Source organism: Physella acuta, unplaced genomic scaffold, assembly GCF_028476545.2.
Source record: "Physella acuta isolate Inbredline_101_S28 unplaced genomic scaffold, ASM2847654v3 ptg000297l, whole genome shotgun sequence".
In the NCBI taxonomy this organism is placed as follows: domain Eukaryota; kingdom Metazoa; phylum Mollusca; class Gastropoda; family Physidae; genus Physella; species Physella acuta.
In genome coordinates, this window is record NW_026731816.1 from 106,520 (window position 1) to 123,349 (window position 16,830).

The 16,830-nt window shown below is 34.3% G+C and overlaps 1 protein-coding gene across 1 annotated transcript; it reads right to left on the bottom strand.

The window, feature by feature from the left end:
- Positions 1-645: 645 nt before the first annotated feature.
- On the bottom strand, positions 646-16,733 carry LOC131939860 (periodic tryptophan protein 1 homolog). The gene is made up of 16 exons (XM_059298374.1): positions 16,715-16,733; positions 11,977-12,105; positions 11,227-11,276; positions 10,748-10,992; positions 9,627-9,709; positions 9,145-9,241; positions 8,686-8,793; positions 8,443-8,573; positions 7,888-7,952; positions 7,439-7,535; positions 7,252-7,313; positions 6,479-6,590; positions 2,061-2,151; positions 1,790-1,911; positions 1,399-1,501; positions 646-1,064 (listed from the first exon to the last, which is right to left on the bottom strand). Exons 2-16 carry the CDS (start codon positions 12,052-12,054, stop codon positions 790-792), a joined length of 1,719 nt encoding a protein of 572 aa, XP_059154357.1. The 5' UTR covers positions 12,055-12,105; positions 16,715-16,733; the 3' UTR covers positions 646-789.
- Positions 16,734-16,830: the final 97 nt, after the last annotated feature.

Below are 16,830 nucleotides of genomic sequence, written 5' to 3' on the forward strand. Positions count from 1 at the left end.
GTGAGATCTGGATGGGGTCGAAAGACTTGAAATACCACATTCACAAACGATCCAATTTAAAGTATCACAGGACGGCGTTGTTCATTTTCATCATTTAATTACATATAATAGACACGACGACGACATGACGAAGACTTCCACACCCTCACGTGAGAAGACCAAAACGAAGACTAACTTAAACTATTTCCCATAACAACCAAAACCTCTTCTCGCACATCACATCCTTGCATCATCACATTCAACATATTTTATTAATACACATACCCTCATACCCATTCAATACACCAAAATACCATTCACATCAAATACTAAACACAATTTTGCAGCATATTTATCAAGGATTCACAATTGACTGCCACCACAGTTTAACAGCACTTTACAGACCTGTGTGCCAATCATCATATTAATTTGTGATACTGACTTGTGCACCTCAACTATGTTATTTACGTGTCGTACCGAATCTTGTTGAGTAAGAGATTTCAAAGATACCCAAATAATAATGTTTCTGCTGATGAATAGGTCTTGGATTACAATAATAAATGTATTTTGAAAAAGAAAGGTCTAGTTCCAGTGTCTTTAAAAAACTAAAAATTAATTCTACGTATTTTTATCAAAATAATAGTTTTAGGTGTAATTTTTTTTTAAATTTGAAAAATGCGCAGTGCTTTCACCTGGCCTGTCCGTAAGTAAAATCATTTTTATCCTAACAACAAAGGGTTAATAGACTTTTACAATATCTAAATTGTATTAAAGCATAAAAGGCACACATTTGATGAGATAGCTTTTCTTTTATTCTATAACCGTTCCAATAGACACATTTTTCTTTTTCTTCTTTCTCTTCTTTTTTTTCTTCTTACCCTCACCATCATCTACAGAAGCTTCATGCAAATTCTTTTTTCCCCTGTCTCCAGCTAGCATCTCCTCTTCCTCAATAGCATCTTCATCATCTTCCATGTTAAGGTTTGCTAAAGCATCTGTAGCTGTTTCTTCTGGTAGATCTTCATAATCATCTGCACATTCAGCAGCAAGAGGGGCTGGCATTCGATCATAGAAGTGGCGTCTTACTGTTGGATGTAAGGACAAAAGAGTTTTAATTTAAAATATATTGGGAAAAGTAAGATGCTTTAAAATTAAATTTTAAATCTAATTTTTGTCTGGTTAATGAAGAACTTAAAAGTATGTTCAAATACATTAGCTTGTTCATAGTTAGAAATTAAAAATACTGACTAGAAAGGTAATTTTATTTTTAATTTAGCCTGAAAACTACACAATTTTCATCAAACAGGTAAATTTGTGTCTAGTTTCTAGTCAAGCATTAACACAGTGAGTGATTTAAGTTCTCTAAAATGTAGGACGAGCTGTGGTACTACTAAAAACCAAATGAACATTTGTTTCTACCTGCAGCACTCTCCCTTATGTCCCATACTTTAAAATCCCTGTTTGCACCAACAGCATACACAAACGGATGATCAGGATTACAGGTGACACAGTGCAGTATGTCCTAAATAAATACACATATATGATCAGTATTATTTTTTTTGCAACAGCTTATTTTAAATTGTTAAGACAAGCAAAATAACACCCATAAGTAGATGATAAGCATTACATGTGAAAAAGTGGAGTGTCCAAAATAATAATTCAGTATATCCATTAATTAAAGAAGCTCCTGTATCAATCCTAAGATTATTGTGGAAAGCTAAATAATCCGGTTCTATGCATACCTTTGAGTTTAAACATGGGGAGGAGAATGTGGATCGTAACATTAGTGAATTAGAAAAACCCAACCTACCATCTTTAAATTGCGGCTGAGCACGAGTGATGGTTTGCTGTTGAGAATATCCCAGACCTTCAAATGCTTGTCAGGTGAGGTTGTCACAAGAAGTCCAGGTATTTGTGAGCTTAAGCTTACACCTAAAACAGTAAACTACTTTTTAAAATGGGCAGAAATCAACTTCATCTGAAAAAAAATCCTTCCTACAGAAATATTTATTTAATGGAGCATACGATAGAACTGCTTTTATTTGATAGATTTAAAAAATGTGTTGATATACACAACTGACCTGTTACAGCTTCCCCATGAGCAGAAAGTGTAAATAATGGTTTGTCTTGCCTAACATCTACTTCATACAACATTCCTTTATCTGTGCTAGCCTAGAACAAACATTATAAAGTATATTATTAAATCAAGTTCAATTCATACGCCTCTAATAAAAGAAGATAAAATTTAGATTTGAATCAGCCACACAATAATACTACATAATCAACATGCTATTGTAGTGTATAATCAACTTGCTGTTGTAGTATATTATTAGAACAAACATGCATTTTCTAAATGTTAAAGTGTTTACTTATATTATTGTGAAAAACAAGATTAAAAAAAATTAAGCAAATATTATAAAAAAATTAATAACTATTTAAATTATTTTTAAAACGTCTATTTCAGTAAGAAAACTAGATATTTCACACATTAAAAAAAAATTAATACAATTTAATAAGTTCTAATGAGTGTTGATGTGATGAGCGTCCAGATCTTAAATGCTGTCTGTAACAACATGAATTCTTTGTTGTTGTGGGTTAGCTTTCATACAGGAACACGAGCAACAGTGGCAACTTCAAATGACAACTTTATTTACACTATGTACAGATAAATCCGTGGTACATCCATATTTGAAGATCAACTGATATAGGTACAAATAATAATCACGACTCCAAGTCATGGAGACATCTTACATTCACTGCCATCGTTCCAGTCCCAAGTCCTAGCACACAACACCCGTTCACCTTTCGCTCCCTCTTTTATTCACCACTTTCTCTCCCCTTACGTACATGAGCGATCTCACCCAAAAACATGAAAAAACACATGACGATCGCTAGCCAGGTACTCTTCATTCATGCAAAACACAATATAATAAAGATACATAATAATACAGTCTGTGACACGTCCCCCCTTCGAATAAAATTTTGTGTAACAAAATTTATAAATACAATATTAGTAGGGCAGGATCATGTGCCAGACAACAAAATTTATAAATACAGTATTGGTAGGGCAGGATCATGTGCCAGACAACAAAAAATTGTGTACAACTCAAAGTAGAGTAAAATATATTCATTTTAGACTAAGCACTTGTAGTCATAAATTTATAGTGCATACAAATACAACAGTATGTAGTGACTATATCAGTGATAATTAAAATATGTCAGTGTTTTGAACAAAAACTTTAAATGTACAAGCATTATATGTAATATTTAATGCATCAATATACATTCACATAGGAGAAAAAAAACATTTCAATTACCCAGTAACTGTAGTATAAACAAGACAAATGAGTGTAATAAATTACCAAACGAGTCTGGTACATGACCTTATTACCAAACATAATACATAGTTGAAATTATCAAAGACTTAATTCAACTCATAATTTAAATAACTATATCCTATGTGGTAAAAAAAACTTCCTTATCATCAAGGTATGTTATTACCACGCATGAGTAATATACTTTGTTGTCTCCCCTAGTCGACCCATTTCAGTCATATCTAGGTCACAACACAACATTCTTGCCTTTCACAGGTATCGACTGATACAATTCATCATTGAGACTTCCGTCTTATTGTTATGCGGAATAAATAATCTCTAACTTTTACTTTATACATTATTCCCTGTTAATTAATAGTATAGAATAGGTTTAACATAATACAGTTTACATTCTTTAGATATAGTACACAATTTCTGTTTACTCAAACACATTATTTGATATTTATATATTACAGTTACAGACTGTATAATATTAATAAACTGTCAATTGATAATTTATCTTAGCATCCTCTATAGCATGAGTAATCGTTCTCGTGCAGTTGACGATGACCTGTATGCCATCTCTCCCTCAAATTGTAGCTTTTAGCTGTGCTACCATAATCATTTCCTAGATTTCGTGTAACTTGTGTTACTTCATTTGTTTTAATATTCTCCTCTGGTTTCTGAACAACGTCAGTAGTTATCTTGCTTTGTGTACGCTCGTTTGGTTCATCAACCAACTCAATATAAATATTATGGCATTGCTTTGGCCTCTCATAATATGTGTTGCGTCGGTAACTTCCATTAGTATACCTATTCACACTTTTGTTATTCTGATTTGAACTTGATACATTATTTCTTAAATTACTGTATTCCTCACATGACTTTCTGTGTACATAATTGTTTCTTCTCTGATTTGCCAACCTATGCCAACATTGATTTTGGTAATGACCTGTTTTTCCGCAGTAAAAACATCTAGATTTTGGCTTCTTATAAACATGGTGACTGTATTCATAGTTTGCTAAATTTCTTTTTCTTTCATTCTGTGCATTAATGACATTAATGACATTCTTATTAACATGTTGACTGTATTCATAGTTTGCTAAATTTCTTTTACTTTCATTCTGTGCACCAATGACATTGTAGTTTCTAGTTACTGTTTCATCTTTCTTAACTTCCTTGTGCTTCTTTATTGATTCTAGTTCACACATAAATTTCTGTGTTAATTTCTCCATTTCTTTGTTAAATTTATTCTTGAGTTCTAGTATATCTTCTTTATAGTTTGACTCCAGATTTCTAAGTAACTCCTCAATAGGTACGTTCTCTTCATTGTGGCTTATTAAGTTCACTGATTCATTAATCATCATTAGTTTATCATGATTCCTGCCATTCTCCGATGGACTTATTAAATCATCACTGCCATTGACTGATGGGCTTATTAAATCATTTTGACTACCATTCTCTGATGGACTTGTTTCTTGTTGACTGCCATTCTCTGATGGACTTATGATACAACTTTCAATAATATTCTCGTGTACCTGCGTTTGAGTCAATAAAGAGTCAATCTTAAGACATTCTAATGTATCTGTCACCTTTAAATCATTATTAAGTTCAACCTCTGTTTTATCCTTGGGTTTCAATTCTTCCTGGACTATGTTACTCTGTTCTTCATTCCAAAGGTTGCCAATATTTACTTCTTCAAGTTCTGCCTGTTGACTTTCTAATTTTGGTTCATGTGTGTATGTAGCATCTCTTAATCTATCACGCATTATTTCTATCTCATCATCTAATTCTCTAATTACTTCTTCATGAACTAGTCGGGGTTGTTCTGTTTCTTTGTCCAATGCTTCTTTTTCTCCTTCTCTGTCTTGTTCAAGTCGATTGGTTGCCCAGGCTATCTTCTTCTTCATCTTCTTAATGCCTAGATCCCTCGCCATTTCCATATATTCTTCTAGTCTTGACATCTTGACCATCGGAATGTCGAGCTCCTTCATTAGCTCTTTATAATATGTACGACTTGACATTTTGATATATTTTCTATTTATGACATAAAATATAAATTCATTAGTTGACAATAGATAAATGTTAATTAATTTACAATACCCTTTCTTGGTTTCTGGCTTGTTTTAGTTGATTACAGACATCTGGTAATCCAAGAAAAGTTCATAGTACATATATACGTCCAAAAATAGTTCACTTTGTTGATTCCAAAAAGTTGAAAAAATTCAAAATAGTTCTAGTAGCCTGTTACAGAGTAGAAATTTGTCCAGTTTTAGATAAGACATTTTTAGGAACAGTTTACAATTAATAAACTAGATCTGCTCATCCACAGTAGAAGAACTTGAACAGCTAATCCATATAGAAAAAACTTGAACAGCTAAATCCAAACAGTAGAAAAGAAACACTAAGACTTGATCGGCTAAATCCAAACAGAAAAAACACACAGACGATATTTACTCGACATTGGTGAGACAATATCGAAATAAGGTGATAAAAATTATCACGTTGATGACTTGACTTGAACAAAACGTCTGACTTGACTACAGCAACCCTTCTGACTTGAGTGTAGATAGATGACTTTCAAGAACTTGACGTACTTGGTAAACAGTGGAAGACCACAGACTGTAATATCTCCATTTCTGACATATGTAGCACCAATTCTTCAACCACTTGTGACATCATAAGTAACAGTAATACAATGTAGCAACATCACTTTATTGCCTCCACTTCTGACACCATATGTAACAACATGAATTCTTTGTTGTTGTGGGTTAGCTTTCATACAGGAACACGAGCAACAGTGGCAACTTCAAATGACAACTTTATTTACACTATGTACAGATAAATCCGTGGTACATCCATATTTGAAGATCAACTGATATAGGTACAAATAATAATCACGACTCCAAGTCATGGAGACATCTTACATTCACTGCCATCGTTCCAGTCCCAAGTCCTAGCACACAACACCCGTTCACCTTTCGCTCCCTCTTTTATTCACCACTTTCTCTCCCCTTACGTACATGAGCGATCTCACCCAAAAACATGAAAAAACACATGACGATCGCTAGCCAGGTACTCTTCATTCATGCAAAACACAATATAATAAAGATACATAATAATACAGTCTGTGACACTGTCATTAAATCATATTTTCTATCTCAACATAAACAATGTGAAATTACCAAAAACTGAAAGGGAGAAAAATGATTCCATATGGCTCTCTCCACTTCACCATCCAATTTCCATGTTTTTACATTTTCTCCTGGGCTTCTACAGTCAACTACAGCTGCGAGACTAAAACAAAACAATAAGTTTAACATTTAAAATACCAAGTTATTTTACTACAGTACTTTATGATCAAAATGTGTTGCAAAAATAAAAAGCTATTCAATTTAAGTTTTAAACTCAAGTGCAATCGTTTTCTGTAAGTCTTATGCCTTAAATTGATAATTTTTAGTTGAACAAATACTTAAATAATTAAATGAATACATAGATAAATGTAATTAATGAATTAAAGTATGTATAGCGTATTAGATAAATTAATAATAAACCGAATCCGACCAAAAATAAATAAATCTAAAACCAAGATCGGTGGCGTAATGAAGTGTATCGTAAACCCGTGATAGTAGATAGGGACAGTGGGAATCTTGTTAATCCATTCATGCGCGTCACTAATTAGATGACGAGGCATTTGGCTACCATCCACAAGGGGATTTTAAAGCGTTTGATAAAAGCAACAATCCAAATTTGTAATGTGTTTGGGGTGAGTTTCACTATTTATTAAGGCCTCCAATTCAGATAACTGAACAAGATGATGTGAAAAGCTTCATAAACTATCATTATATCCCTAGAATTTCACAATGACCAAATGATGCTAGTTCCAACCACTTAAGCCAGAGTTTTTTAATATCTTACAAAAAAATCTTAAAGAAATGTGTAAGTCTTTAGAGCTTACTTATCAAAGGATCCACTAAGAAGAGACTGTGGTTCTACAGGATGCCAGCTCACACACTGAACCTGAAATTTAAAATGATGTGTTCTCATGTTGAAAGACACTTGATAATAGTTTAGAACTTTTTAAAGCTTTAATTATCATGTTACAAAGGTTAACTGCTAACCATTTTTAAAAAATCTTGAATTACCTGTTGTGAGTGGTGTTTCAAAGCTGTAACAACTTTCCCCTGAGTAAGATCCCACAAACACACTGTCTTGTCAGCTGAGGCACTTGCTAACACATTCCTGAGATATTAAAATTTACCATCAAAACTACTGATACGAATGAAATAAAACATCTACATTACAAATTATGTTTAACTTTGAATAAAAACTTTGAGAATACGTTCATTTATAATCCAAGTTAACAACTGGTCATTAGGCCAACCCTTTGTTTTACACTAGCAATGTAAAATACTGTTATCACTAAAACAAGGCAGTTGATTTCATGGTTCAGAGAATGTACACATAATTTATAAAATTTTAAACTAATGAAAATCTCAGAAAATAAAGACTACAGACAAAGAGGAGAAAATTTAAAAATAAAAACACTTGACAAGTGCAGGAAGACACTGAAAACTCAATTTGTTAGACTTACCTAACATTTTTATTCCAAGACAGGTCCAATACAGAATCACTGTGTCCTTCTACCAAACTTTCAACCTAATTTCATACAATTCATCTCTCTTAATATGTGTACAGTCAAGTGTATTGATAATTTTTTTTAAATGGGAGAATATACATTCCTCATTTTAGTTTTGCTTCTTAATTTCCTTCTTAATTTTTTTTTTATTTAACAGACTAGATAAAACTATGACTACAGTAAGTTGCATTTAATTAGTAATAATAAAAACACAATGTTAGTTTTCTCACAAATAAAAGATAATTAGAAGTACAAAGTTCTAGTGTTCTCCACTACTTGTCTCTTTATTTGGATATTGTGGCCATTAGACAAGATTGATGTGTTTTTACTGACAAGCAAAAAAAGTGCTAGACTGAGTCACCATTTGTTTGTTTAGTCTTCAATCAAAATGATGAAGCTGCAACTGCCTTTTATCTGTGAGGAGGCTAACAGTACATAAAGCTAAGTCTATGTTTTGAAACATTTTGAAATTTATACACCTAAGAAAACAATTAAAGATGACTTATATACCTTCTTCATTTTCTTTTTCTTGCTTCTGTGCTTATTTCCCTCTAAAACTGAAACTGGCTCTAAAGAGTCTACAACATCTAAGTCCCAAATGCCAATATCTGGTTCCATTGTACCTATTGCTACAAAGTTTCCTAAAAAAAAACACCACTTTTTAATTCAAACTCACTGCATAGTTAGTTTACAACAAAAGCAAACAAAATATAAAGAGAAATACCAAACCTAACATGTTTGAATGAAACATACCTTTGCTTTCATCTGCAACGTCAAAATCCAGCCACTCCAGCACCAGTGGGAAGGTTGGGAGGATATAGTCATGATGGATGAATAAATTGCTCAGGTCACCATTGTAGACTGAGGAAGTTTTAAAATTGAATATAATAAAAAGCCTTATGAATTAAAAATTATCCAAAAAAGGTCTATTTTCTATGCAAGATATTTCAATTCATGTTTAATCTAAACCTGGTTTTTGAGCTCAATTTTCAAAATGGTTGTTAAAATTATTGAAAGCATTTATATCTTCAGGAAAAGATCCATAACTTAATGATTATAAGATCAATTATAAATAAGAGAATAAGGTGGCAATAAAATAAGCAATTTACTTTAACTGTTAATGTATCATATTTACCACAATTAGAGTTTTATGTAACAGGATCAACAAATTTAAATTAAAAAACTGGTTAACAAAGATCAAAGAAACTTTACCATGTACTTCTAGAACAGCAGCCTCTTCTGTAATTCTGCCTAAAGCTATAAGATTATCTGTTGGCTTCAGTACAAAATCTTCATCATCACTGTCTACCTGTAAATTTAGTAAACATCAACAAAACTTACTGTAATTAGCTAAGCCACAGCAATATTACTAGCTCTGCTTATACAGTTTTTCAATTAAACAGTTTTTTAAACCGCTTTGAATACTTAAAATAATTTTTCAGTCATTAGTTTTGCAAAATGTAAACAAACTGCATTATTACTATTTTTATTTGCTAAAACATAATTTGGAAAAATAAAGTGTATTTAAAACAAAGCCAACTAAAAGAAAGCATAAGAATAATTAATGCTTTTAAAGAGTAAAATTACCTCACGAGATAAGAAAAATAAAGGAGAGATTATTTTGTAGCAAACTAAAATGTGATACGTTTTTTTTACCAAAGCATCAACAACTTCACAAGAGCAGTAGAACTTACATCGTTTTTCAATGTTATGTAGGGATCTTCTTCATTGGAAGCAAATGGAGTGAGTCCACCAATGCCATGCATAAAGTCTGTGGCTATAGAGATTATTTTAAAAATGACAACACAATATCAATTTGGCGATTTAAAATTTTTTAATAACAAAAATGATGTAAACTGAATTTGTTAAGATCTTTTTATTATTTGAAGGACTTGAAAAAGTGCTTTTAATTACAAAAATTAAGAACTGCACATTACTGGATTACTTCTAAGAGAGGTTAAACCATCTTGAGAATGTAAGCCTATCTTTCGACTATAGGTTTTATAACCAAAAAGACAAAGCAGTCGATGGCCAATCTATCGGCTGGGTTTCAGCCATCATAGTAGAAGCCAAACAATTGGCTTTCTTGTATCATATCAACCAATGATGGTTGGTTAACCTCATGGTTGCTAAACCAAAAAGTTCAAACAACCAGGCAGATGATGCTTGATAGCTGGGGACAGCAAACCATCCAGGGGAGAAGACTCCAAAATCAAACAACAGCTGCATAGTAGTTTGTTCTTGGATGGACAAAAGCTATGGAAGCAACCCAAATCCAAAAAGAAAACTAGACTGAAATCAAAGTCAGCTGCCTATATGGAGCATAACAGGTTGAGACATAATACTTAATTGTTGGAGGAAATACCATCCAACATTACAATTAAGACTGAAGAAGAAAGAAGAAATAGCCAATCAGATTGCTTCTTTAAATTTTGATTCATACTGTCCTGTCACTTAAGCAGTGATTTCCACTGAAAGTTTACTAAATTTCTATTTTGGGGGAAGGGGGGGGGGGGGGGGGGGGTAAAAAATAGGCCCTCTCTTCTTGGCACAGCTTCTCTGATAAAGCCCAGTCTTAAGTCACTTAAGAGCATTACGAAACATCTCCAATACCGCTCCGTCTTTAGGGTGTTAAGGAACAACTCAAGATGCTGATACAAATAGTTCAACAAAACATTTTTCAACTGAATTTAATTATAAATTATATTGTCTGAGATCTGTGAAAGTGCACTGGGGATATATTTTTCACTGAGCCCTTCATTCATAGTGTTTTATTTAAATATGAAATTAATTGTCTAAATAAAATTTTACTAACGCATGTCATCCATTTCATAGTCATCAAATCCATATCTTTTGACAATGTCATCATCTTCATCTTCCATTTCAGCATCCAGCTTATGTTTTGTTGCGGGAGGGTTCTTTTTCTTCTTCTTTTTTATTGTAGATGCCATTTTTTGCGCTTTTTTAATTGCAGAAGCAAAATCTTCTTCATTGTCTTCATCAACACTCCCTGCTTCTTCCGCATCACTATCTGAATCTTTTTCATTATTGTCAAGTATGCTAGAAAAAAAAATCAAACAACAAAATTTTCAAAAATTGAAATGTTGACAAATTTGAACATTACTTAAGTTTAATAAGCACAAAATATTACATTACAATGTAACTACTCTTCAGTCTTTAGAATAGGCTAAGTAATTAAGTGGTGTAAATGAAGTTTAATAACAACACCAACAAACTCTTTAGGCATAATGAAGCTTTAAAACGACTTATGCCTAGTGTCAATGGAATACTTACTCTTGATTTTTTTCTATAATTTTCTTTAGCTCTTCTTTATCTAAAGTAATCTGCAGAAAAAGAAAGTTTATTATTATAATATTTAAGTTTAGCAGTTAACATATCCCTAATCGCCTGACTAAACCTTTTAACCTGGGGTCTTTTGCTTTGAGTCGGCTTTGACTTATATTTATAAGAAGTAAAATGAAATTGAAATAATAATGAGAATCTCCTTAGCTGAGTCACAGTGTAGTATACAGTGAGTAGGCCTATAATAATATTTTCTTTTACCAATTTAATTTGAATTTAATAAATGACTAGATCTAGTTTATTATTAACAAGTTGTTTTGATTTTTTCCGGTGAGTAAAATAACCTATGTTGACACAATTGCATTTTAAAACTTGTGTACACAAGTTCACAATGTCCTGTTATGCCGGTTGGGAGGTAAAATGTGGTTTTCGGCTTTCATGATGTTTACATTATGATTATTTTGGATAATTTTTAAAAGCTAGATAATTAAATGTGGTTTTTAATGGAGACTGTTAGGCAGTTAGGGTAGTTAGATTCTAGTAGTATGGCTTGACTTTACAGTACTTTACAATGTACAATAAATTTAAAAATGACCCTACAACACTCTCTGCTCTCTACACAGTCTGCTACTCTAACCTACAGTTCTACACACTACACTCCACAGTTTACAATTTTTTAAACAGTAAAGCTCAGTAAAACTTTAAAAAGTAGTAAAATTTAGTTATCCATGGCTTTCTTACCTTATCTGGTTTCTGTTTAGCACAACCCCGTTTCACCCAGGTTATACAGGGAACGATATTCTTTTTATTGATAGACATTATTCCTATACTCTCCACTAGTACACTGACACACTACCACTGAAAAACATGCTGAAAAATTATAAAATAATTGACTGATCTCCCTTTGACTAAAACCGAGGGGGGAAACTGCATAGCAGTATAGCAGTTTACAATATAAGTAAACTACTGCGTTTTCCGCACTGAAATATGAAGTTCCACCCCGGAACATACAAGCATCATAGAATCCCTATAGTCTATTCCGTAATCATCTATAGTTTAGAAGCTGTAAATCCGTCAATATATAGCATATAGGCATAAAGATATTCCCGTGACAAAAAGAAGCCGACAAAACGACGGCAGGAAGGATCCCGTCCAACAATGCCCGACAAAACTGCCACACACGACAAAGCAGCTGGAATTTATTATAGGACCCCGAGTAAACTGCACTTGCCATTTCGTAACCTACTGCTAATCTATGTCACCCGATTTGGAAAACGTAGATTTATGTCGCTGAAATTTTTTTAATAATTATCGACACTATTATTATATAATTATTAAGTAAGCTAAAATAGACTACTGGGATAATTAGCCTACTGGTCTCTGTGAGATCACTAGGTCGGTTGTCACCCTGTGCAGTATAACTGAGGGTGTCACCCCACCATCTCCAACAATTTTAGCATGTTCGATTCGGAGACACCGTCTCACTTTAATAATATATTATTTACCTGAATAAAACATTGTTTTAACATTACATTTACGACTTTTCGAGTAGCCGTCACCCCCTAAATTCTAAATGGTGTCACCCGGTGCAAACAGCACCACCGCTTTATGACGCATCTGACGATTCTATGCTTATTTCGATCGACGGTAGACGAAATAAACAATGTAGGGACCCCCCCCCCCCCCCTTGGCGCCATACTATCTAATGAGGGAGCGAAACAAGAAATATTTGCAAGAAGTGCCCAAACAACAGCAGCACTCACTAAATTTTAAAAAAAAAAATCATTTGATTCTGTTTCTTTCAAGCATATCTTTTATAAAGGCGTTTTTGTTTTCACATTAGATTTGTTTTTTGTTTAGGTAGAGGAAATAAGCAACGCGTTTATTTACTCCAAATCTTAAAAGGATGTAAGCTCAGTTTTTTTTTTCTCGAAAGCTCGATACAGGAAAGAAGCGCGCTGCTTTTTTCGTCTACCATTGACCAAAACAAGCAATTTTTACAACATTCTTTTAAAAGTTGAACAACCCATAGGGCCAAAATGATTACTATAGTTATTAGTTATTTTACCTACGTAGGCCTAAACACAAAACAATACGAATTTGTTTTTTAAAAAAGAGAAAAAGGTTATTATAAGAGATGAGGATGGGTGTAGCTTTTTTGGGATGTGGGGGGAGTGGGGGGGGGGGGGGGGGGAATAATCCGGTAAAAGTGGGTCCAAACATTACTTTTATCCCCAAATCAGAGTTAAAATACGTAAACGTTTTCAAATCAAGCAAACACCAATCGTCTTAAGTTTTGTTCATGGAATATTGCTAGTATTGAAACAAACATTAAAAGTAAATTTTACTTAAAATTACTTAATTTATCTCAATGTATGCTATACTTTACCTCTTTCTAGCTTGTATAGACAAAGGTTCCCTGACTTTTTTTTCCGGGGGCGGACTCTGGTAAAAGTATATATTTTCTATATATATTCTATTTAATTCGTGAAGGGGGGGGGGGGTAAACGTGTCGCCCATTACACCCCCCCCCCCCCCCCACTGAAGCGATGCATGAAAGAAACATTGACAACGCCAACCTGTTGACGCGTAATACTTAACTGTGTTGTGAGGGGGGTGGGTGGGTGGAGGTGGGTAATCCCGTTTAACAATACATCTAAGAACGAAGAAGAAGATGAAAAAGAAAGTGATTTTGAGACTTCCCGCTGCTTAGTGTTGTTGTCCTATAAACGTAATTATCAGACGAATTATGCTATGAATTGATATAATATTATAGATTAAAGGAAAATCATTTTGATCAAGTCTTGTACATTCACCTTTCAGCTTAATTGGACAATTTATGTTTTAGCAATAATCATAATCATTGCATTCGAACTCCACGCACGACACACAATTTAAACCTACCCTGTGCCACACGTCTTCCCGCAATGATTATGAATATTCGTTTTCTTATGGATCACCTCTTGACAGGGTCATTTTTTTTCGTTAGGAGAACACTGTTGTGTCTCCTTTTGACAAGAGTTAATTTGTTGTGGGTCCTTTTGTCTGTGCCCATTCTGAATACATTATTGCGGTGACGTCATCCCGTGCAGTAATTGGGAGTATCACCCAACCCCTTCCAACAAATTTAGATTTTCGGTTTGGTGTCATTCTCTCCCAGTACTAATATAGTGTTTTTTTAAACTGATAAAGCATTGTTTTGACAGTACATTTTACCTAAATAGTGTCGCCTGGGAGTGACCGCACCCCTGTCTTGTAACGCCACTGAATTTTGTGTCATTTTGTCGCGAGTTTTAGCGACAAAAGACGTTTTGACGCACTTTCATTAAGAGTACCAATTTAATATTATGTCCTTTAGTCGCAGGGCCTGGACTTTCCTTCAGTGGCGTAGCTAGGGGAGGGTGGGCGGGGCAGCCGCCCCGGGCGCCGATCCCAAGTGGGAGCCAAAAGGGCTAGAAAAATTAATTTAAAGCTCATTTCAAGCTGAAGTATTGAATTATACTCAGTTACGAAAATAAACGACTGCAAAGCTTTTCACACTAATTTAAAAATTATGTGACACCGAAATAGAACATGTTACGGGATAGTAACAGGTAAGAAGCGCTACAAGCCTTCCCAACTGGGTGGGGTTGGGGGGGGGGGGTTCACAGACAGGAATAACTATACATAGAAATGGGAGGGAGGGGCGCAAAATTGATAGTCCACCTCGGGCGCCGGAATAGCTCGCTACGCCTTTGGACTCGCTCTGTCATCTCCATGTGTAAAGGTTACCTAATATGTTTATACGAATGCATGCGAATGTGTGAACACATATTTTATACGACTTTTTCATGAATTTTCTTCTCCACTGAACGAGACATCGCTTTCAATGATAGTTCAGCTTACAGACTATTTGATTTAGATGACTAAGATAAATGAAGTTATGATTTTGTAATATTTGGTTAAGGCGTTTGTTGGACTTTACGGTTAACTTTTTTTATAATCGTAAATGCCGTTTTAGCCTATATAATGATCCAACAAGATGATTTCAACCCAGGATAATCAGCTACAATACAGTTCAAAGCAGAGTTTCTTTCAGGCATCTCTAGTGCCCCCCCCCCCAACACGTCTACCGCCCGCTCTTTTTCTCCGGGGGGGGGGGGGGGGGGCGGTCAAAATTTTCAGGGGAGCGGGGCGGACACTGGTAAAAGTATATGTTTTCTATATAAATTCCATTTCGTTCGGGGGGGGGGGGGGGTAGTCTTTCTTCGGGTAGGGGGATGCCTGAAAGAAACTCCGCTCTTCCCCATCCACCCCCCCCCCCCCCAACGAAATATAATTCATATAGAAAATTTATACTTTTACCAGTGTCCGCACCCGGGAAATTTTAGTCTGATCCCCCCTACTCCGGAAATTTCAATTCTCTCCCCTCCCTTCAAGAAAAGTCTGAATGAAACACTGGTTCAAACGTGCTGCAGTTTACTGTCGCTAACTTATTGAAGAAAATTACATTGCCTTTAAACTTTAATCTGCACAGACAATTGAAACACAATTTATTGGCATTTTAGATCTGCTTGTGTTTTTGTATCCATAGGAATACTGGTAAAACGATTTGGGACTAGATTCTAAGTCTCGTAGTAATAGATATGCGGGTATGCTTGAAATTTAAAATGAACGTCGAGAGCCGAAGCGTCCCAGACAACTCCTTCGCATGTAACATCAGGCGTCACCAAGTGTAGACCCACGCTGATGACTGCGTTTGTAGCGCCTAGTTCTAGGGAAAACTCCTGCGCACTGCTCCCAATGCGTGAAGAAAAAAAAAAAGCTATTTTCGTCTGCTATGTGTAGCCATCTTACTAAAAGAGGGGTTTCCCCCATGTCATCGTCCCAGCGTATCGTTATATCGATCGCCGTTTCCACCAGCTGATCGGGGTCACAAATAAACGAGTGCTCGCAATTCCTGGAAACCGAGAAACAAGAACAAAAGAAAAATCGCTTAGGGTGGGAATGGAGGTGAAATTTGCAATAATTAAATGCTTATCCCATTTGTTAACCTAATCGCCGTAAATAAACAAATACGTATGTGGTAATATTGTGATTGTAATTAATACGTTTACGGGTTAGTCAATTTTGAATTATGAGAACATATGATGAGGGTTAGATTTATTTATTTTTATGCAGATTATTATAATGCTTTAAAACTATTAAGCTATTTCACAGTTTCATTGGTCAAAAGTATTCTCATATTTTACAAACGCTATGCATAATAATAATATACATATAGAATTCTAAATCAGAAAGTTTTTTTTAATAAAGCCATATTTACATATTAGGCTTTTAAAAATAAAAATAGTAGTAGATCTAGATCTAGTAGTCGCATGAACAATAAAATAAGTAAGGGCAGTTGATTCGCAAGATAGTGTTTCCTCATATAGTTTTGTAGGTTGAGACAACTTTTGTTCAACTAAATTTGTGACTATAGGCGTACACATCAACATACACGAAATGTTGGCCTATAATAATATGTTGATATATTTATTGGCGTACGTAGATCTTTAAGTTTATTCATGCATAGAACTTAGATCACTAAGTACAAAAAACATGGCCTACGTAAAC